Genomic DNA, 24,295 nt, shown 5'->3' with positions numbered 1-24,295 from the left:
TCGGCAAGCATCGAGAGGCATGGGAGAGAAATGATGGAGACCCTCTAAAACTCGATGGATGATACTTTGGTAAAGGAGGCTTTGGGGATTACGTCGGAAACAGTGTTTGAGCATGGTGAGGTGCTGAAGGGGGTGGAGGGAGACACTGTTGTGACATAGCGATCAGCTGGCCTGGCTAGATGCCGAGCTGTGGAGACAGGAACATGGGCGAATGAGCCACGACGAGCAATGATAGCATGTTTTCAGAGCTATCGGATGGGGGAAAAGGGTCCTGATGTGGACTATGGAGAATCGGGAGGTTTGGTGGGAAGACAGCAGTATTCGGATATACCAAGATGTCATGGCAGAATTGGCAAGGAGCCGGGCGGCCTTAAATAAGGCTAGGTCAGTGCTTTTTAAGACTGGTGTGCAGTTTGATGTGGTGTACCCGGCAAGTCTGAGGGTTACGCATAATGCCAAGGAGATGGCAGAGGAAGCGGAGGCTTACATTAAGGCTCAAGGACTTGAACTGAACTGAGTGGGTTTGCAAGAGACTTTGCTGGTAGTTGGGACGGGTTTTGTTGTAAAGATGTGTAATTTGTTTTTCTTTTATGGGCAGAGTTGTTAATTGAAATTGATGTGGTTTGTTTGGGGCTTTTTCTTTTGGTTTTGTTTTTTTTCTCTTTTGGGTGGGCATTTGTAGTTCAGAGGGTGTTTTGATTGGGGTGAGGGGGAGGAGATGTGTGGTAGATTCAGAGTTGAGGGAGGGGGAGGAGGAGTTTCGGCTTTTGGGTGGGGTGGTTATTTTTTTTAGTTTCTCTCTTGGATTGTTTATTTGTGTAATGTGGGCTCTGGCGAGGGGAGGGGTACCTCGCTTGCAGGCTGAGGCTGTGGCTAGTGAATGAGTAGCTGGGGGATTTCTGGGATGGGGGGGTGGAGTAGAGTGCTGATGGTGACTGGGGTTGTTCTTTGTCCCATCAGGAGGATAGGGCTGGCTTCCATCTTGGGTGGGCTCTGGTTTTAGAATTATTGGGGGTGGAGGGGAAATTCCCTTGCAGTGGTAATAGCTGACTTAAAGGGGGGTGGGGGGTGCGGCGAGTGCCCCGGGTCGATTAGTTAGCTATATGCGGGGGTTGGGAGGCCCAGTGAAGCAAGCGACAGTTTCTCTCATTTGAAGAGTTTATGGGACGATGTGGTGCCTTTGTCGAACACTCTCCCACGGGCGAAGGATCAGTTTAGACTCCATAAGGGTTGGATGAGCCAGAGGTTTTACTCGGGCTTTAATAGCATAGCCCGGGGTTGGTAATACTAATTAACAAAAGAGTTTGGTTCCAGATGAGGAAGGTGGTAGCGGGCCAGAGTGGCAGCTATGTCATAGTTATGGGGACATTGGAGGGCAAGTCGGTAGTTTTAGTGAGCATGTATGTTCTAACTGGGACGTTGTAGAGCTCAAGAAGAGGATACTGGCAGCCATGCCAGATATGGACATGCACCAGTTGATTTTGGGGGAAATTTGAATCGAGTCCTGAACCCTAAGTTGGATCGGTCTAAGCCAAAGTCTTTGGCCCCTTCGGGGTAGTGAAGGTTCTGATGGCATTCATGAAGGGGCTAGGTGGAGCGGATCCGTGGTGGGTTTGGCACCCTGGGGGCTCTTTCTTCTCTCCGTTGCACAACGTGTACTTGCGCATCGCATTTTTTGTGATGGGGAGGTCTCTGCTGCCAGGGGTGATGAAAGCAGAATATTCCAAAATCATGATTTCAGGTCACGCTCCGTACCTGTTGTACATGGTCTTGGAGGTGGGCCGGCGTAGAGTTTGGATGTGGGGCTGTTAGCAGATTTGGGATGCTGTGTGAAGATAGCCAGGGTGATTGAGGAGTGTGTGGAGTTTAACATGAATGGGGAGGTGTCGCCCTGTGGGACGCCCTGAAGGCGGTGGTGAGAGGGGAGAGGATCTCAGACAAGATGCAGGGGAATAGGGAGGCAAGGAAAGAGCGGCAATGTTTGGTGGACAAGATCTTGGAGGTGGATATAAGGTAGGAGTGACCCCATTCCAGAACTTGGCTAGGAGAAAGAAGTTGCAGATACAATTTGATTTATTATCTACTGATAAGGCAGTGCGCCAGTTGCAGTGCTGCGGGGGAGGGGGGCAACATACAAAATCTGGGGAGAACGCCAGTTGCCAGCTAGCTGATCAGATGAGCTGGAAGGCGGGCAGCACGTTGGTGCAGTGGGTTAGCCCTATTGCCTCACGGCGCCAAGGTCCCAGGTTCGATCCCGGTTCTGGGTCACTGTCCGTGTGGAGTTTGCACATTCTCCCCATTTTCGTGTGGGTTTCGCCCCCATAACCCAAAAATGAGCAGGGTAGGTGGATTGGCCATGCTAAATTGCCCCTTAATTGGAAAAATTAATTGGGTACTCTAAATTTATAAAAACAATCTTCAAATAATCTTCAAGATGTTTATCTGGTTAACTTTTACTGTGAAAATCCACTAGTCACCACATTCCGCCGCCTGTTCAGCTACACTGAGGGAAAATTCAGAATGTCCAATCCACCTAACAGCATGTCTTTCGGGACTTGTGAGAGGAAACCGGAGGAAACCCACACAGACACGGGGAGAACGTGCAGACTCCGCACAGTGACCCAAGCCGGGAATCGAACCTGTGACCCTGGTGTTGTGAAGCAACAGTGCCAACATCTGTGCTACTGTGCCGCCCTAGGTTTAGGTGATGAGTGGAGAAGGGGATGGAAGGAATGGGTGGACTTGTTTTTAGACGGACGAGTTGTCAGAGAAATTTCAGTTTTCAGTGCGGATTGGTTTAGATACCTACAGGTTCGCAACCTCGCAAAAAAGGTCTTTCCAACATCCCCTTTGTGCCTCCTTCCTCATTGTTGGAGGAGTTGCCATTGTCAGAAGGGGAGCACGTCGGGGTTTATGGTAGAAGAGGGTTTATGGCAGTGTCTGGAGGGAGTGAAGGCTATGTGGGAGGAGGAGTTGGGGCCGGAGATGGGAGGAGATGAGGGTCAGAGATGGAGGATGGGATGTGGTGTGTGGCTCCGCCTAGGATGAATGCAACATTGTCATGTGCGAGGTTTGGGTTGATACAGTTGCAGGTAGTGCATAGGGTCAGTTAGACCAAAGCCAAGATGAACAGGTTATTTGCAGATGTGGAGGATGACTGTCAGCGATGTGAGGGGGGCCCGGCTAATCACGTGCACACGTTCAGGTTGTGTCCTAAGTACATGGGGTTCTGGGTCTCCTTCTTTAGCACCAAGTCAGCGATTCAACAAATTGAACTGAAACCCTGATCCTTAAAGGGCCATATTTGGGGTGCCGGAGCTGTAGACTGGGGCGTGGGCAGATGTCCTGGACTTCGCCTCACTGATTGCTCAAAGGTGGGTGCTGCTGGGATGGAGGTCAGCTTCTTCACCCAGTGCCTCAGTATGACTGGGGAACCAAATGGAATTTTTATATCTCGAGAAAGGGTGATGGGGGTGTCTTGTGCCGCATGATTTATTGTGTTATCGTTTGTGTATAAAATTTGAAAAATGGGAATAAAAATTATATATTTTTAAATAAAATAATATATAAGCTTCAGAAGAGAAACAAGAGTTAAGAAACTTTTCCAATGATCACTTGCCTTGCTACTGAATGTTGAACAGAAGAAACAACCTGTTGCTACTTATCCTATCAAATCTTCAAATAATCTTTAAGATGTCTATCTGGTTAACTTTTAACCTGCTCAGCTTTTGCAAAAAAATTTCCAATTTCTCAAGTCTCTCTTCATAGCTATAATCCCTCAACTCTGGTAATATCCAGCGACTCTAAGCTGCATTTTCTCAAGTTTTTTTAATAATTGGGTGCCCAAACTGTATGCAGCACTCCAACTGTGCCCAACTAAAGTCTAGTATACGTTACAACACTTAGATCTCAAAGTACCTTTTTTATGGTTTGTTCTTCCTGTGGCTCTACTTATAATGAACAGCAAATCTGCAAAGCCAGGTCCCTCGGTTCTAACTCTCCACTTTGCTTTCATGCTGACCATTCTGTCCCCAGCCTCCTGCCGTGTTCCAGTGAAAGCACAACGCAAGGAACAGCATCTCATCTTTGGATCAGGCATCTGGGTTCAGTATTGATTTCAACAATTCAGACCGTAACCTCTGCCCCCATTTGTTTTACCGTTGCAGGTTTTGGATTTACCCCATTTTCACTTTTGGACGTCAGCAATCCATCATCTGCACCTGCCATTCACATCTCCTCTAAACACCTCTTTTTCATTTCATTATCACTCCCATTTGGCTTTGCATCACAAACTCTTTTAACATTTCATCTTTCTTGTCTTCCACCAAGCCACAGACCTTTCCTTCTCCTCTTTTCCCCACTCTCCTGCCTTTCAATGGCTTAAAATCCTTTGCATTTCTAACTTTTTCCAATTCCAACCCGAAACGTTAATTCTGTTGTTACTCCCCATATGCTGCCGGAGCTGTTGAGTGTTTTCCAACAATTTCAACTCGAGCGCTTTCTCTGTTAGAGAAGAGAATGCCTTATAGAAATACTGGGGGCATCAAATGGTATTTATAAAAATACTTCAAAGTAAGCTATAACATTAGAACCGAGGCAGATTCAAATAGATGAAAGACAAATTTCAGTCCCATCAGAGGCAGCTTGTTTGCAAGAAGTGTGTTAAACACTACAAATAGAGTCTGAGCAGTCTAGTCTAGATGAAAACATCAGCTTCACTTCAGAGCCAGTTACATGCTGTGATATTGGGGGAAAGTTATCATTGTGCCAGATTAATAATGACCTTTTAAGTTTGCATATGAAAAGCAGGTGAACACAAAATTGTAACCAGTGAACCTACCTTTCCCCTTCCACTGAACCTTAGCCACAGATTGGCTGAAATCCACATGTATCCTCCTATCATCTATCAGCACATTATCCATCTTAAAGTAAGCTTTTTCACAATCCTCTTGCTGTGAGAAAATACAAAGTGCAGAAGACGTGTTTGTCAAGGTTGGCAATGCTGTCTCTCACAAATCAAACCATACATAATTCACAGTTTTCAAGTTAGGTTGTAGAAAATAGCGAACCACCCTTGAGATGGGACTGCTAATACTCACTTTCCCCAACACTGGAGTTGATGGTGAGCAGGAAGAAATTGCATATGGAGTTTGGGCTACTCTTGACAGGAAAAGCAGTTCACCAGCTGTGACGCTCGAGTGGCACATTTTATGAATATGGGGAGAAGGCCAGTCCCCTGTTAATGCACCAGCTGAGGCGACAAGCTGCCTCCCGGGAGATAGTGCAGGCGAGGGGCTCGAGTGGCAGGTTGGTCTCCACCCCAGGAAAAATTAGGCTTTATGGGGCCTTTTACAGCAGACGTTAAAAGTCAGAATCCACAGAGGATAGGTTGCCCATGTCAGAATTTTTGGATGGCTCGTCAATTCCAGTTGTAGAGTGAGAGAAAAAGAGTAGGAGTTCCCATTGAGCCCAGAGCCTTAATGCAGTCAGGTAAGGCTCCGGGCACAGGTGGGATTCCCGATTGAATTTTACAGGAAATTTGCAGGTCAGCTGATCCCACTGTTGTTAGATATGTTAATGATTCATTGTCCCGGGGGGGGGGGGGGGGGGGGGGGGGGGGGGGGTATTGTCGGTTGCATTGCGCAGGCATCGTTCTCTTTGATTTAAAAAAAATGTTTATTTAGTTTCATATCTTATAACCAACAATTTATAAATTACAAAACCGCGCCAAAGACCAAGCAAGCAAGTAAGTATCTTCACTACAATCGTGGCTGTGACCCCACCTTGAGTCAGCATACATATTTTACATTCCCCAAAATGGCCAAAACAAGTGTTTTTTTACAGTTTGATTTGGGCCTGAGCTTGCTGTCAGACCTTTCAATTGCGGCACTGACCCTCACATTCTTTTTGTGTCTCCCTCCCTTTCATCCCCTCCTGTCTACACCCCCCCTTCCCCCCCCCCTCCCCCCCCAACGTCCTGTGGAAGCCTTATTCCGAACCACTGATGGCAGATTTTATATTCTCCAGCCTGAGAAATTCTGCCAGTCTGCAGTCTTGGGTGGTGGACTACTGGGGAAAAAAAACTCTTTCTCCTGGGTGTGTGAACCTGCAAGGGTCCACTACCCCTATCCTTGAAGGTGTTCAACTCCCTTGCCATATTCATTAGTTTCCCCGATTTGGGGGACTTTAACTGCATATAGGACCCACTGACAGACAGATCCAGCCCCATTCACTCCATGTGGCTGGTGGCTGGGTCCCTGCACTCCGGGGTTGCCCTTTGCTTTGGGGCCCACCAAGATGGCCACACTTGGTGCCACTGTTTTCACTGCCAACACGTGCAACCTGTCGTAGGCAGCTTTCTACCACCCCCACCCCACCCCACCCCCTTCTTGGATACGTCCTTCTCTCATGTTTCCTCCTCCTCCCCATTTTCTAGAGCTCTCCCTTCGCCCCTCCCCACCCACTTCTACCAGCACTGCTTCCCTATGAGGAGCTGTGTAGAGGTCCTCCTTTGCACGTACTTCCCTGCACTAGCTTGCCGGCTAATGTGGTGGCCTCCCTCCTGGGAGTAATCCCTATTTTCTTCCTCCCCCGCTGCCCTCACCTGTTTCTGCTCTCCCCCTCCTTCCTGGGACTCAAAGCTAGGTCGAAAGCAAGGCATTTTTGTCCCACGCTAATGTTGTTCTCTTTTTAAAACAAATAAACTTAAAGTACCCAATTAATTTTTTCCAATTAAGGGGCATTTTAGCATGGCAAATTCACCTACCCTGCACCTCTTTGGGTTGTGGGGATGAGAACCCCACAAACGCAGGGAGAACGTGCAAACTCCACACGGACAGTGACCCAGGGTCGGGATTAAACCTGGGACCTCGGCGCCGTGAGGCAGCAATGTGCCACTATGCTGCCAATGCATTTCTCTTTGAAGTGAGTTTGACTTCACTGGTGGCGCTGTTGCTGCTGCTTTCCCAGGCCATGTCCTCGCACAAACCCGTCCGTCTCAGCCGGTGTGGTGAAGTAGAATTGCTTCCCCTGGAAGGTTACCCACAGTTTGGCCGGCTACAGCATAACCAAACTGCACCCACTCTTGTACAGGGCCACCTTGGCTATTAAGTTCGGTACGGTGCTTGGCTAGGTCTGCCCAAATGTCCTGGTAGACTCAGATTGAATGGCCCTCCCACTGGCAGGACCGTGTTTGCCTTGCCCAGTTCAGGATCTTCTCCCGATCTTGGTATCGGTGCAGTTTCACCATTATGGCTCTTGGCTGCTCCTCCGCCTTAGGTTTGGCTGGAGTAATCGAGCTCCTTGATTTTGAAGAAGGATAAGGATCCGACAATATTGTGGCTCATAACTCCCTATTTCATTATTGAATGCAGATGCAATTCTTTTGGTGAAAGTTTTGGCAATGGGCTTGGAGCCCTATCTTTCGCAGGTGATATCGGAGTTTGTTAAGGGGAGGCCACTTTTGGCCAACATACGGCTACTACTTAATATTATTTTGTCCCCATCTCACACCTCTGAGCTACAGTGGAATGGGGGTATCTGTTAGAGATCCTTGGAAGGTTCGGGTTTGGGCCTAGATTTATATCTTGGCTACGGCTTTTCTACAGAGTTCCTGCCGCGAATGTTCATACAAATGTCCAGAGCTCGGAATATTTCCAGTGAAATAGAAGTACGAGGCAAGGTTGTACATTGTCCCCCCCTATTGTTTGCCTCGGCAATTGAGCCTCTGGTCATAGCATTGAGGTCATCAATGGGATGGAGGGGAATAGAGAGGGGATGGAGGGAGCAAAAGGTGTCCTCGAATGCAGCTGATCTGATGCATCTAACGGATCCTCTCTTCAATGTAGAGGTAATGAAGGAGTTTTAGCTTCTTCTCAGGGTATAAGTTGAATTTGGACAAAAGCAAATACTTTCCAGTGAACTACCGGGAAGGGGTGCTGATTTGGAGACATTGCCTTTTTGCTTGGCCAGATCTAGTTTTCATTATCTGGGAATCCGGGTAGCCCACAACTGGGCCTCACTTAATAGACTCAATTTTACTGGCCTATTGAATGGGGTTAAGTCTGACTTGAACAAGTGGGACAACCTCCCGCTTTCCTTGGCGGGCAGGGTCCAGTTGGTGAACATGAATGTCCTTCCGAGGTTTTTATTTTTGTTTCAGTCTCTCTCAGTTCTCCTTCTCAAATCTTTCTTTGTGAAGATGAATAAATTGGTTTCTTCCTTTATGTGGGCAGGCAAGACCCCACAGATTCGTAGGCTGTTTCTGCAGAGGGAGATGCAGTTAGGGGGGGCCTAGCGCTACCTAATTTGTTGTTATACCATTGGGCTGTGAACATTGAGAAAATACGGGGCTGGCCATTCTGAGGAAATGGAGACAGCTGGGTGCTATGACAATGTTAGCCTCAATCTGCAGAAATCATCGCTTTGTTCCAGCGGTTTTGGAGTCATCGTTCAGGTCACGGGCGAGGAAGAGGTTGGAGAGGTTTGAGAACATGTTTATAGAGGGGAAGTTCGCTTGTTTTGGATACTGGTTGGGTAAATTCTAACTTCGAAGACTAATGTATTTAGGTTTTTCCAAGTGTGTGACGTTTTGCGCAAGGAGATTCCTTCCTTCCCCTTGGCACCCTCATCCTCTATGTTGGAAAGCGTCCTTTTGCTTGTGGAGTTGGGGGAGGGGAAGAACCCGGATATTTATGGTCGGATTTTGTCAGTGGAGCAAGCTGGATTGGATGAGGTAAAAAGGAAGTGAGAGAGGGAGCTGGGTCCAGTTTCTGATGGGGCGGGGGGGGGGGGGGGGTTTGGTGAGGCGCTTCACATGGTCAACTCCCACTCCTCATGTGGTAGGCTCAGCTTGATTCAGTTCAAAGTAGTGCATAGGGCACATCTGACCAATGGGTGGATGAGTGGTTTTTTTCCGGGACTGGAGGCTAAATGCGAGCATTGTCCTTGGGGGCCAGTCATGCTCTGGTCCATGTCCTAAACTTGTAAACTCTTCAACACCGTGCCAGGGATTCTTGGGATTGAACTGGAGCCTTGCCCGCTGGTGGCCAATTTTGAGGTCTCGAACTCGCCGGAGCTACAGACAGGGGTGAAGGCATTGCTTTTAAAGCCCGGAGCAGAGTTCTGCTTGGGTGGAGGACTCCAGTTCCGCCAAGTGCTTCGTCCTGGTTGAGTGACCTTATGGACTTTTTGTACTTGGAGAAGGTCAAGCAATTTATGAGGGGGTCGACAGAAGAGCTCCACTCTAGGTGGAAGCCTTTAATTTCCTATTTCAAGGAGTTATCCACCTTCAGTTATTGGGGGTGGGAAGGGCTTTTTGTTACAATTTGTTTTCTTTTTGGGGGTGGAGGGGCGGGAGAATACATTTGGAATTGTATTTGTTCTATGTTTTGGTTTTACTGTGTTATAACAAAACATTCTCTCAATAAAATTTTTTTTAAAATAGAGCTTTCTTTGGAAGTCCCGTACTTAAAGAGACAGGGACCTGCTCCCTCACATTTTAGGGATTGATTTGAATGGCACAGCTTTGGGACCACCACGATGGTTTTTGGTAGTCAATTTGTCCACCACCAGAGCACAATATGAGCTGATACAATCAGATCTTGCATAAGCAAAACCAGGTCTTTCACTGGAGATTGGTGTCAGCCACATTAAAGATGACAGGCAATAAGCCTAATTTTGAGCAGTAGTGTTCAAGAGTGCAACAGAGGTTTGGAACATGGATTCAGTATGACTGGAAATCTGATTTTGCAAGGCTCTACATTACCAAACATTGCAGGGAAATTACAAGCCCTGACCAAAATTCCTTTTTACCGAATATTGCCAAAATACAGGCAAACCATTCAATAATTTCTGATTGCAGGATCTTGCTGTGTGCAAATTGACTGCTGTGTTTGCAGCTATAACAAGTGACTGGACTTCAGTGTACTTCATTCGCCATGAAGTCCATATCAGGAGTCCCCAGAGATGCATGGCACCTCAACCAAGTGTCAGAGAAACCCCTATGCAGTGAGAGAATGGTTGTGAATCCACTTTAATCTCAGGATGGTTCCAAACTCAGTTTAAAAATTAGTACGTCGGTTGCAAAAATGAGTAATTTCCCTGCAATGTTTGGTAATGTAGAGCCTTGCAAAATCTGATTTCCACAGTCATACTGAATTCATGTTCCAAACCTGTTACATACTTTTTTTTTAAATTTAGAGTACCCAATTATTTTTTCCAATTAAGGGGCAATTTAGAGTGGCCAATCCACCTATCCTGCACATCTTTGGGTTGTGGGGGACGAAACCCACGCAGACACGGGGAGAATGTGCAAACTCCACACGGACAGTGATCTAGGGCCGGGATCCGAACCCGGGTCCTCAGTGCCGTAGGCAGCAATGCTATCCACTGTGCCACCGTGCTTCCCCAACCTGTTACATACTTGAACACGACTGCTCAAAATTAGATTTCAGTCCGACTTAGTGCCTGTCGTCTTTAATGTGGCTGACACCATTCTCCAGTGAAACACCTGTTTCTGCTTATGCAAGACTCTGATTGTATTAGCTCATATTGTGCGCTGGTGGTGGACAATTTGGCTCTGAAACTTTTCCATTTCTACCAAAAACCATCATGGTGGTCCCAAAGTTGTGCCATTCAAAGAGCTGTGAGATCTTTTACTTCCACATAAACAGAATTAAAATCTTCTCTGAAAGACAAAACTGTTGACAGTGAAGCACCTAGTAGCAGAGAAACCACTCTTATCTCTGGGATTGAATGCAAGCACATATCTGTCCCAAGGATAGAGGGGTTTCTCTGTCACTATGAATTGTCATTTCCCTGCAATTTTTCAGTGTGCTAAACAATAACTATGCAACTTATTTGGGTCTCTCAATAGAACATAGATTGCAGAAGGAGACCATTCGGCCCATCGAGTCTGCACCGACCCACTTAAGCCCTCACTTCCACCCTTCCCAGTAACCCAATAACCCCTCCTAACCTTTTTGGTCACTGAGGGCAATTTATCACGGTCAATCCGCCTAACCTGCTCATCTTTGGACTGTGGGAGGAAACCGGAGCACCCGGAGGAAACCCATGCAGACACGGGGAGAATGTGCAGACTCCACACTGACAGTGACCCAGCGGGGGATCAAACCTGGGACCCTGGCGCTGTGAAGCCACAGTGCTAATCACTTGTGCTGCCCACGGTGTGGCTATTGACTAATCACAGAATTGTTACGGTGCAGAAGGCAGCCATTCGGCCCATCATGTCTGCATCAGCTCTCTAAATGAGCATTATGACTTAGCGCCATTCTACCTTTTCCCCCTAACCTTGCACATTGTTTCAAATAATCATCTAATGCCCTCGAGTGCCTCGATTGAACCTACCTCAGCCACACTTCCAGACAGTGCGTTCCAGACCTGAACCACTCGTGTGAAAAAACTTCACACGTTGCGTCAGCTTCTTTTGCAAATCACTTTAAACCAGTGCCCTATTGTTCTCAATTCTTTTATGAACAGGAAGAGTTTCTCTCACCCATTTATTCAGGTTCCACATAAGATAGAAAGGCATGCGGTGGTTTGAAAACTGTCCCACTATTTTTAAACAAATACAGCTTTGTGACTATCTCACTTTCGACCATGTCGACTGGTGCTTTGAAACACAAGGCATTTTACTCCATCGTATGCACCATATGTTGACTGCGACCAATTGGATCTGTATTCTGCCACCAATAATCATGCTGGTAATCTCAAGGACTTTTTAATCTATTGGACAGTGTAACCCCACTGGAAGACAGACAGAATTTCCATCTTTATGGCTTTTTCCAACCTGCCACATTTATAACAGCCGATGGGGAAATTCCTGGCTGAGATTTTGATTTATGACAAACACTAATTTAAAATTCTACTCGTAATAAAATGTGAATATATACACCAAAACTGGCAATGTTGTAAACGATACTTAAACTGATATAAACTACAAACCAGTTATAAAGTGTAAAGTCTCACCTTCTCAAACTCAATGAAGGCATAACAGAGAGATTCTCCAGTTTTCCAGTCTCGGATGATTTCACAGCTGGAGAACAGATGTTGATAAGTTAAACTAAAGACTTTAACACTTAATAAAAATAATAATCTTTATTGTCACAAGTAGGCTGACATTAACACTGCAATGAAATTACTGTGGAAAGCCCCTAGTTGCCACATTCCGACGCCTGTTCGGGTACACAGAGGGAGAATTCAGAATTTCCAAATTACCCTAACAGCACATCTTTTGGGACTAGTAGGAGGAAACCGGAGCACCCGGAGGAAACCCACGCAGACACAGGGAGAACGTGCAGACTCCGCACGGACAGTGACCCAAGCCAGGAATCGAACCTGGGACCCTGATGTTGTGAAGCCACAGTGCTACTCACCCGGAAGCCTCACACTCAGCCATACATTCCCGAAGGATATATGGCAAGATGGCAGAGGACCACTCACACATTACTTCCTTCCTCTATTCTTATCATTCTTAAACAAGTGGCCTTGTTTAAAGTAAGCCAAGTAAGAGGGAATCCAAAGCAATTATTTGGCTACAACCGATTTGAGGAATCTTAAGGTCATGCAAAGCCCTATATAAATCAGATACTTTATATATAAAAATGCAACTGTTCCATTACACTCCTGACTCGTTTATTTAATTTCTGGAGAGACTTTGCAGACATTTGCCACAAAATAAAAAGCTGCTGACTTTCGCTCACAGCCACAGGATATATGTGGCATTACCAGATGATTTTTCATCGATGGCAACTGTCCCCCCGCCACCCTAGGATGTGATCTTCGGAGTCTCAGCAGTGGTAATGCCACTAAACCAGACTCTCCCTTGTTGGAGATGGTTATTTCCAGGTACAAAAGCCCTTTGACCTCTCAAAAAGAGTACTGACAGAAAGCCCAAGAAACATTCTTATGTTGAAGAGATAAACCACAGCAGGCAGTAGTTACAAACATACAAATAAATTGATTGAAAAATATTTTCTTTTTCTTACATGTATACATTTATTATAATGAAAAGGATATCTTATTTAACAAGTACGTAAGGTAGCACGGTGGCTAGTACTGCTGCCTGATGGTGCCGAGAGCCCGGGTTCAATCGTGGCCCCGGGTCACTGTCCATGTGAAGTTTGCACATTCTCTCCATGTCTGTGAGGGTCTCACCCGCACAACCCATAAACATGTGCAGGGTAGGTGGATTGGCCACACCAAATTGTCCCTAAATAAATAAATTAATTACCTTATTTTGTCATTTTTAATGGGAGAAGTGATGCTCTCACACACAAAGGGATCACAAACACACTACTATTCCCACTTATTCTCTCGCCCCATGCCCACCCTCCCCCACCTCTCCCTTCCTCCCCTGTGCTGCTACCCCTTCCTCACCCGCAGCCGCCACCTCTCGCACTCGCACCCGCCACCTCTCCCGCACACGCTACCTCTCCCTTCCTCCCCTGTGCTGCTACCCCTTCCACACCCGCGCCCGCACTCGCAGCTGCCACCTCTCTCGCACTCGCAACCTCTCCCGCACACGCTACCTCTCCCTCTCTTGTGCCCACCACCGCTCCACCTCTCCCTCCCGATTTCCCCCTCTCCCTCCTGCCCCCCCCTGCATCGCTCTCTCTTCCGCGCACACGTCCCTCTCTTCCTCACCCATCCCTCTCTTCCCCGCACTCACACGCCCTCTCTTCCCCGCACTCACACGCCCTCTCTTCCCCGCACTCACACGCCCTCTCTTCCCCGCACTCACACGCCCTCTCTTCCCCGCACTCACACGCCCTCTCTTCCCCGCATTCACACGCCCTCTCTTCCCCGCACTCACACGCCCTCTCTTCCCCGCACTCACACGCCCTCTTCCCCGCACTCACACACCCTCTTCCCCGCACTCACACGCCCTCTTCCCCGCACTCACACGCCCTCTTCCCCGCACTCACACGCCCTCTTCCCCGCACTCACACGCCCTCTTCCCCGCACTCACACGCTCTCTCTTCCCCGCACTCACACGCCCTCTCTTCCCCGCACTCACACGCCCTCTCTTCCCCGCACTCACACGCCCTCTCTTCCCCGCACTCACACGCCCTCTCTTCCCCGCACTCACACGCCCTCCCTTCCCCGCACTCACACGCCCTCCCTTCCCCGCACTCACACGTCCTCTCTTCCCCGCACTCTCTTCCCCGCACTCACACGCACTCTCTTCCCCGCACTCACACGCTCGCTCTCTCTTCCCCGCACTCACACGCCCTCTCTTCCCCGCACTCACACGCTCTCTCTTCCCCGCACTCACACGCTCTCTCTTCCCCGCACTCACACGCTCTCTCTTCCCCGCACTCACACGCCCTCTCTTCCCCGCACTCACACGCCCTCTCTTCCCCGCACTCACACGCCCTCTCTTCCCCGCACTCACACGCCCTCTCTTCCCCGCACTCACAAGCCCTCTCTTCCCCGCACTCACAAGCCCTCTCTTCCCCGCACTCACACGCCCTCTTCCCCGCACTCACACGCTCTCTCTTCCCCGCACTCACACGCTCTCTCTTCCCCGCACTCACACGCTCTCTCTTCCCCGCACTCACACGCTCTCTCTTCCCCGCACTCACACGCTCTCTCTTCCCCGCACTCACACGCTCTCTCTTCCCCGCACTCACACGCTCTCTCTTCCCCGCACTCACACGCTCTCTCTTCCCCGTACTCACACGCTCTCTCTTCCCCGCACTCACACGCCCTCTCTTCCCCGCACTCATACCCTCTCTCTTCTGCACACACATGCCTATCTCCCTCCATACACACCCCTCTCTCCCAAACACACCCACAGCTCTCTCTCCCATATACAACCACACCCCTCTCTCTCCCCCCAAACACACACGGCTCTCACTTTCTCTCATACACACCCACAGTTCTCACTCTGTTCCTTGCCCTTGGCCTTCGCCACCCACAGCCCCAGCAACCCCACAGCATTGTGGCCTCATAGCACCATTGTCCCAGGTTCAATTCCGGCCTCGGATGACTGCGTGCAGTTTGCACCTTCCCCCAGTGTCTGCGTGGGTTTCCTCCTGATGCTCTGGTTTTCCCTCCCCACAGTCCAAAGATGTGCAGGTTAGGTGGATTGCCATTTAGCGTCAAAAAGATGTGAAGGTTAGGTGGGGCCTATTTATGGTGCTCTTTCAAAGGGTCGACACAGACACGTTAGGCCAAACGACCTCCTTCTGCACTGTACGAATTCGTCCTGAACTTACAGCGCTTAACCCCTAGATGAGTATCGCAGTTAGGGAAATGCTGGTCTGTTACATGCACGTACCTGTGTCATAGCTTCACCAGGTTGGCATCTTATTTTCGGTATGTTTGGTACCACTTCTGGTATTCTACATTGAACTAAAGTTGGTCATCCAGTTTCATGATGACATGAGGGATAGGCTGGTTGTAATGGAATATAATTCTCCTCTTATTGATGATCCAGTGTCTCATGCATGCTCAGTTGTGTGCTGCTGAACCTGTATTTAATCTATCACATTTAGCACAGTAGTAGAGCCTCATGACACTCTGGAGGGTGTCATCAGTGTGGAGATCGAATTTGACTTTCACAACAATTAGCAGTGCTAACTTCCATCAATGCCAAACTAGAATGGCAGTGCAGCAAGTAGTTTGATGAGAACAAGGTCAACTAGATCACTCCCTCATGTTGGTTCACTTGCCAACTACTGCAAGCTCAATCTGGAACTATTTCCTCAGAACTTAGTTAGCTCGATCACTGGTGGTGCTACCGAGCTACTCGGTGACGGACAATGAACCCCGATAGTGGTGTTCAACACAGAGGAGTACTGATTTATCACTTAGAGGGGGATAGTTGATAATCAGCAGGCTTCTTTAGTCTGAAGCTTTGAGACTTTATTAGATCCTGAGTCAATCTTAAGTACTCCCAGGGCTACACCCCCCACTGTTCTCCGCATCTGGGGTGGTAATGGGGCAGTCTGGAACATTGTCTCACTCTCACAATCATACCTACTAGCCACTGATTGGCTGTTGCGTGACTAGTGAGACAGCTCTCCCAACTTTCACAGCAGTCTTCAATTATTAACAAAGATACCTTATCTTTCCAAGGGAGACTGGACTAAGTAGGGCGTTGTCATGTTCTGATTTGATACCTAGGCCACCTCGGAGTGCTCTGTCCAGTTTAATTCTCCCTAGTTTTTGCTGTTCATTTCATACAACCGACTAGTTTACTCAGCCAATAGTTACAACACAACTGCAGTCATCAACATTTGAGCAACGTTTTAGTTAACAACTAGTTGAATGTCATAAAACCATTTCATTACCAGATTCACAAAAAGACACCTGCTTATTTACAAAAGTAATAATAAAAAAGAACCTTTTGATTGATCCAAATCTGGAAAAAATGATTTCCAAATCTTCATCAGTGGTAACTGGATTAAGTTTACAAACAAACAGCACATTTTCAGGGGGCTTTATTTCTGCATCTGGTAGATCGCCAACCTATAAATATTAAGATTGGGTCTTGTAAGCAGTAATTCTGGAAAAAAAACAAGTCAATAAGATCTCAAAGCATAATTAAATTTAACTTCCACCAGTGTCTGGATAAATCCAAGGTATTTCTTCCAAGGCATTATCATTCTCATTTACCTCATTTAGTGAGATAACATCAACCTACATGGTAAACTTGTGCGTTTTCTACCCCTTAACCTTCCCCCACTTATTTCAAGACCATTCTTAAAGCTCACTTTTTGACCCCCTCCTAGTCTGTCTTCTTTGGCCAGCATCCATTTTCACGTCTGTGAAGCACCAGGGGACTGTATTTAAAGGTACTACCTGGTCTGTAGTGAGTTAATATGGACATTGTGATTTCTTTCTGATGTTTACACATGATGCACTGTTGTTTTTCATGTGTCCTTTTGATGAACGTTATGCCCACAGTGCCACCTACAGGTACAAGGTATTTGCATGCTTTTAGTTTACTGTGTAATAGTTTGTCACACAAGCAAACAGCCTACAAAGCCCTGACCGCTTTCTGATATCTTAAACCCAAAGTTACCTGCTTGATAGTCACCAAGCACAACTCTCACAAATATTTCCAATTCCTTTCACCTGATGAACAACTGCATAACCAGTAACTTATTTTAAGCAATACCCTCAAGATAATGAGAGGTAATGAAATAATAATAAAATCTGCATAAATAGTCTTTCTTCAAAGTGTGTAAAGGGGCATGGAAAAATGCTTCCAGGTTTTAAAAAAAGATAACCCAATCCATTCATAATATAGAATCAACGAACAGAATTAGACCATTCAGCCCTCAAATCTATTCTGCTATTCAATCAAACTAAGTGACATGTATGGAGATTGCTAGACTTTTGGGCAAGGAAAACAAAAGGAGATGGAGTGGGAGAGTGAAATTTATTTCAGAAGCGAAACCGACATCTTACTTAATGGCAGAGCAGGATTGAAAAGTTGCTTGTTCCTATTCCTCTTCCTTGTTTTTGCATCTCTTAACTTCAGCTACCCGTCTTGTTTGTTGTAACCTTTAACACCCTTGTCTAACAAAAACGTATCAATCACAATAGTGGGAGAGTTCCAATCTGTACTACCTTTATGTAGAGGAAGTGCTTCCTGACATCACCATGAACCCCACAGCTATAGTTTTATGGTTATATCCAGTAATATAAAGGAAATCATTTCTGCCTACCTTATCAAATCCTTTGAATACTTTAATACTTCAATTAGATCGCTCTTTAATCTTCTATACTCAAGAAAATACAAGCCTAGTCTATGTAACCTGTCCTCATAACTTAACCCTCTAAATTCCAGCATAACGTTGGTAAATCACCCTCCTGAGGTGAAGTGCCCATAACTGAACGCAACTTCCCAAGTGGGGTTTCACCAAAATATAACTGTAATGTAACCTCCACTCATTTTTATTTCAGCCCCCTTGATATACACAGCAATTTTATCAGATAACCGTCACAAATTGTATACTGATTAACCCCAATATTACTGTCTCTATTAAATTGTTTAGTACTGTATTACAAACAAAAGTATTCACTTTGAGAAAGGATGTTACTTCTTGGCACCTGTTCAAAATGTAGGTTTCACTCATTTCCAATAATGTCTACAAGTCCTAACTTCTTGTCATTTTTAAAAATAATAACCAAGCTTTAAAATATCTATTCAAATTAATGTGCTTTATATTCTATAATTAGGTACTTCCTGGATAGTGAAAGCTTAAACTAATGTTACTGCCCCATTACACTGGAGATTAGTGCTGCCACTCTTTTCTAATGGCTGGCATGGTGACCACACACAATATTCTAAGTGTGGCCAATGCATCATAAAACATTAACATAATCTGTGTACAGTTAGATTCTTGCATTCAGTTAGACTTATTACTATTGTCTGGACATTAAAAATGCCTACCATTATTGCGGCTTCTGTGGTGATTCAGTTCCACTCCTACCCGAATTAGACGGTTGCGGGTTCATGATCCATCCCAGAGACTTGAGCACAAAATCTAGGTTGATACTGAGGGAATGCTGTACAGTGGTATCATCTTTCAGATAGGGGCACTAAACCAACGCCTCCAAGAGTTTGTACTATTTTGAAAAAGAGTAGGGGCGCTTTCCCCAGTATTCTGACAAATATTTATTCCTCAACTAACATAATTAGAAGGTTATCGTCATTTATCTCATTGCACACAATTGTATGCATAAATAACAAATTTCCTACATTTCAACAATGATTGCTCATTAAAAATTTACTCTACTTGGCTGTAAAGCACTTTGAGATGTCTTCAGGTTGTGAAAGACATTGTTGAAATGCATGTCTTTCTTTTTTCTTTTTATTTATCTACTTAGATCATCCATGTTTTCAACCGAAACCCTATGATTTTTTGAGTATTATCACATCCATGTATGTCTACCAAACCACATACTGATCTAAACTTTCCTACAAATCTTTTGGTTCATCTAATCTCAACTCTTCTGAGGTGCGTTAACAGCAATGTCACAGCTGTGGAATCAAAACATTTCAATGGGATCAGGTGTTATCTACACAGCTCTACTGTGGTGTGCGGATAACAATGGGAGGAACGAACAATTACTCTTCACATGTATGGATTAGAAAGCATGGAATAGATTGAATGCATTGTCTGTACTCCTCAAAACAGATTAAAGCCCATTTAAGGGGTTATCATAATTAGTTTCTTTACCATCTCCAGTAGTATGGCTCGTGTTTTTGCATCTTTCTCTGCCAGCACCTCTTCAATTTCATCCAGAGTTTTTCCTTTGGTATCATCTATTTCTTCATCAGCTCCTATTCTGCCACTCTAAACAGAATCATATGTCAAACATTTAAATCAAGAACATTATTTGAATGAAATAATACTGAAAGCATGCAAGAATATACTCCTTGTATGATACAATTTTAGCACTCGAGGCCAAAATAGTCTCTAATTCTTTATTTGGAGTGCATGGTCAGATAGTTTAAGTGAGTGGTACGTTTAAACTTTCTTGTGTGGTTGCATGCATACAACAGTTTAAAGGGGTTGACTTGCGTGTAACCTGAGCAGCATAGAGGGAATGTTGTTCAAGACATACTATTCATTTCACACATTTCATGCTCGAGGATCATAATCACTTCTTTTTTTGATGGGATCTGACCAAAGCAATTTCAGTAACATCCTGGTTAAGAAATATAGGTTGTCATTTTGTTCAATGATGTTTCACACTCATTTGACAAAAGACCCCTCATCCTTCGATAGCTCTATCCACACATGGGGCTGGATTCTCTACCCAGCTGCGCCACATTTCTGTTTCACCCCACTGGCGGGATGCTCTGTTACGCCGGCTGGTCAATGGGGTTTCCCACTGTGGCCGTTGAGAAACCTCCCGAGCTAAACAGAGCATGCCGCCGGCGGAGAATCCAGCCCATGATGTTTACATTTACTTCCAGTACAAAGTATCTCATATTTATCTGTCTGTACTGAATTTCATCTGCCACTCATCTGCACATTTCAATTTGATCTTACTCTTTTTGCTTGGGTATCTCTCCTAACTCAACTATTCTCCCAGCTTTAGCGTCATCTGCAAATGTAATCAATTTGCATTGTTTCCAAGCCAATAAAGTGGATCAAGAACGGAGAAAAATACTATTTTAAAATAAATTTAGAGTACACAATTTTTTATTTTCCAAGGGGCAATTTAGCATGGCCAATCTACCTGCCCTGCACATCTTTTTTGGGTTGTGGGGATGGAACCCTCGCAGACACGGGGAGAATGTGCAAACTCTACACGGAGAGTGACCCGGGGTCGGGATCGAACCACTGCGTTACCATGCTGCCCTGAACAAAGAAAAACACATACTCACAAACTAAATCAGCAAGGTGCAGAATTCTTCATGAAGCACTAGTAAAAGTAATTTGTTCACTCTATATGTTCACTATATAAAGTTAACTGGCTAATCTTCACTACTGCATCCCATCAGGATTACAGCACTGGAAGCCTTGCCACTCCCCATAGAAATGTCCTGATGTTGCTGAAGTATTTTTATGAATCTACCTGCCAAGATGCATGCATCCCTATACTACGAGTCCTTGACTGTAGAGCTGCTGGCAGAGAGAAAAAAGCTGCTAATGGACTTTAACCTGCTATCCACTAGGAAAGCAGTGTACCAACTCCGCCAGACACAGGGGATCTTCTACGAATGTTCTATGTTCTAACACGGAGACAAGGCTGGCCACCTATTGGCTCACCAGCTGAGAACTCAGGCAGCCACTAGGGAAACAGCGCAGGTAAAGGGTAGCAGAGGCAGACGGGTAACAGAACCAAAGGAGATCAATCCGGCATTTGAGACCTTCTACTGGGGACTGGTGGGGGAAGACAGACGGGGGGAGCTGGAAGCACCAATGATCTGGGAGAAATCATGGAGAGCATCAGCTCCATGCAGGCGGGGAAGGCACTGGGACCCGACGGGTTCCCGAGAGACTTCTACAAAAAATTTGCACCAGTCCAGGGACATGTTCACGGACCCACTGGCAAGGGGCGCCCTGTCCCCCATGCTAGCGCAGGCCACAATTTAATTGATACCCAAAAAAAGATAAAGACCTGACAGAAAGTGGATTATACGGACCCATTTCACTGCTGAACGTGGATACGAAAATACTCGCAACGGTCCTGGCCAAAAGGCTAGAGGGCTGTGTACCAGAGGTGGTCGCAGAGGACCAAACGGGCTTTGTCAAGGGTAGGCAGCTCACAGCGAACATCAGGTGGCTGCTGAATGTAATAATGACCTCCCTCAGGGAGAGAACACCAGAGGTGATCGTCTCCCTGGACGCAGAAAAGGCCTTCGACAGAGTCGAATGGAGCTCCCTCCTCGAGGTACCGGAACGGTTTGGGCTAGGATCGGGGTTCACCGCCTGGGTGAGGCTCCTGTACAAAGCTCCCAAAGTGAGCGTCCGAACTAACACCACCAGTTCTGAACACTTCCAGCTGCAGAGAGGCACAAGACAGGGCTGCCCCCGTCCCCACTCTTGTTCGCGCTAGTGATCGAACCCCTGGCAATAGTCCTGCGGAATGCGAAAAGCTGGAAGGCAATCTGGAGAGGAGACAGAGAGCAGAGTCTCATTCTATGCAGATGACCTGCTCCTCTATGTCTCGAAGCCACAGGAGAGACTGAAGGCAATACTGCAAATACTGAAAGAGTTTGGAACCTTCTCGGGCTACAAACTTAACCATGGGCAAAAGCGAGGCATTCCCAGTGAACCCAAACAGGGGATGAAGAGAGCTAGAGGGTCTCCCGTTCAAAACAGTCCAGAACAGATTCCACTAACTGGGGATCCAGATAGTCAGAGACTGGACACAGATCCCCAAGTGGAACCTGACTAGCCTGGTGGAGGAAGTAAGAAGAGACCTTCAACGGTGGGGCTCACTACCACTCTTCCTGGCGGGGAGAGTGCAGACGATCAAGATGAATGTACTGCCAAGGTTCCTCTTCCTGTTTAGATCCATTCCGATCTTCATCCCCAAGGCCTTTTCCCAAAACGCAGACAGTCTAATCATGGCGTTTGTGTGGGGGGTGGGTAAGAACTCGAGAATTCCCAAACAGACACTGCAAAGAAGGAAAATCAAAAAGGGCTTGGCCTTACCAAACCTACAATACTACCACTGGGCAGCAACGGCAGAAAGAGTGAGGGGATGGGGACAGGAACCCAACACAGATGGAGGAGGTATTCTGTAAAGGAACGACCCTGCGGGCCCTGGCCACAGCAGCACTCCCATCCTCCTCAACAAGAGACACAACGAGCCCAGTGGTAGCGGCCACGCTGAGAACACGGACCCAGCTGAGACAATACTTCGGGATAGCCAAAATGTCCCCAATGGCTCCCATATACGGCAATCACAGATTCCCCTCAGCCATGCAGGATTCCACCTTCAAAAGATGGAGGCGGGACGAGGGCACATCGACGGTCAGGGACTTCTATGTAGGGCACAGACTGGCGACACTAGACGAACTGACGAGGAAGTGGAGGCTAGCAAAAGGACAGGAAATGAGACAGCTCCAAATAAAACACTTCCTCCGCAAAGAGACAGTACTGGGGACAGAGGTAGGATGGGGACTCTGGAGCGAAGCACTGAGCTGGGCTAACTCCACCTCCTCCTGCGCAAGGCTAAGCCTAATGCAGCTCAAAGTGGTGCATAGAGCGCACCTGACCAGAACCCGAATGAGCAGGTTCTTCCTGCAGGTGGAGGACAAATGTGAGTGGTGCCAGAGGGGCCCAGCCAACCACGCTCACATGTTTTGGGCTTGCCCCAAGCTTGCTGGGTTCTGGACAGCCTTCTCGAGGCAATGCCCAAGGTTGTGGGGGTGAGGGTGAAGCCATGCCCAATAGTGGCAATCTTCAGGGTATCGGAGCAGCCAGAGTTACACATGGGGAAGGGGGACAACATCCTCGCTTTCGCTTCCCTAATCGCACGCCGGAGAATCCTGCTCGGCTGGTGATCGGCAGCACCACCCACAGCTGCAGACTGGCTCGCTGACCTTTCGGAATTTCTTCACCTGGAGAAGATTACGTACGCCAGCGGAGGGTCAGAGGAAGACTTCCTGGATACTTGGGGCAGTTTGTCGGGCTGTTCCAAAACCTGTTCGAGGTCAACAACGAGGAGTAACCTAATAAGAATTAAAATAAAACACCAGGATAGATGAGGTACCAGAGGACTGCGCAGACCGACAGCTTGGTACTTCTTTCCAACCTGGGGAATGATGAATTCTGGAACAATGCAACCTCCATTATGGAATTCATTGATCTTGCATGACTTTGCCTTATTAATTTTCCCAAACCGACAGCTTTGAAAAAGAGTCATCGGACTCGAAATGTTAGCTCTTTTCTCTCCCTACAGATGCTGCCAGACCGGCTGGGATTTTCCAGCATTTTCTCTTTCGTTTCAGATTCCAGCATCTGCAGTAATTTGCTTTTATTAGTTGAAAATTCTTATTGTTGTAAATTATAATCTTGTTCTTACAACTAGGTTTGGTTTTCAAAAACAAAAAGCCAAAAATGTTCAAAAGCTATTGGAAGATGCAGAATACTGCTAACAGAAGCAACAGCGTACGCACTTTTTCATGGTTCTCTACATGCACTTAATTTCAGTTTTCCAATTTTAAATTCTTATGTCCATATTTATAATGGAACGTGCCTGCGTAAATATTATACTTTTCATCCAGAACAGGCACAAGTACCACAACTGATAAGCGGTTTAGCAAGTTTATAGTAACTTCATTGCAGTGTAATGTAAGCCTATTCGTGACACCAATAAAGATTATTATTAAATGTAGTCCCCATTATAAATATTAATGTAAGAATTTGTAATAGAAATATAAAATTAAGGACATTAAAAGAATTGAATTATGCTGGCGCGTCCTAATCCAATTATGGTTTACCCTTTAATCCCACTTCATCTGTAGACAACACTCGACCTGATTCCATGATTTCACGTGACATCAGCTAATATCTATTGTGCGTATATGCACAAATATAAAAACCATATAACGCTTGAGTTTCTGCCAAAATCTTAACATTCTATTGAGAAAGATGCATAACTAAGCCAAGAGGAAGTTTTTCAAAACCGATGGGTACAGAAAGTGTTTAAGTAAATACTCACATCGAGTTGTTCTTTGGTGGGTTCTGGTGAGCTATCTGGAATTTGCAAACCCTGAGGGTCATCAAATGGATCCTCCAGTATTACTGTGTGGGTTATCCTAATATAAAATAGACATTTACTTTAAAGA

At 46.3% G+C, this 24,295-nt stretch overlaps 1 protein-coding gene across 1 annotated transcript in view; it reads right to left on the bottom strand.

The window, feature by feature from the left end:
- ppil4 (peptidylprolyl isomerase (cyclophilin)-like 4) overlaps nucleotides 1–24,295 on the bottom strand; it is a 49,227-nt gene that overhangs the window by 6,590 nt on the left and 18,342 nt on the right. The window contains exons 6-10 of the mRNA XM_038800616.1: nucleotides 24,169–24,265; nucleotides 19,221–19,337; nucleotides 16,373–16,497; nucleotides 11,989–12,055; nucleotides 4,841–4,952 (exon numbers count right to left, since the gene is read on the bottom strand). Of these exons, the coding sequence (XP_038656544.1) occupies nucleotides 4,841–4,952; nucleotides 11,989–12,055; nucleotides 16,373–16,497; nucleotides 19,221–19,337; nucleotides 24,169–24,265 (518 nt within the window). The remainder of the gene's footprint in view (nucleotides 1–4,840; nucleotides 4,953–11,988; nucleotides 12,056–16,372; nucleotides 16,498–19,220; nucleotides 19,338–24,168; nucleotides 24,266–24,295) is intronic.

The sequence above is a fragment of the Scyliorhinus canicula genome, chromosome 6 (genome assembly GCF_902713615.1).
Source record: "Scyliorhinus canicula chromosome 6, sScyCan1.1, whole genome shotgun sequence".
Classification (NCBI taxonomy): Eukaryota; Metazoa; Chordata; class Chondrichthyes; order Carcharhiniformes; family Scyliorhinidae; genus Scyliorhinus; species Scyliorhinus canicula.
The sequence above is the reverse complement of the archived record's forward strand: the minus strand, read 5'-3'. Positions and strand labels throughout refer to the sequence as shown.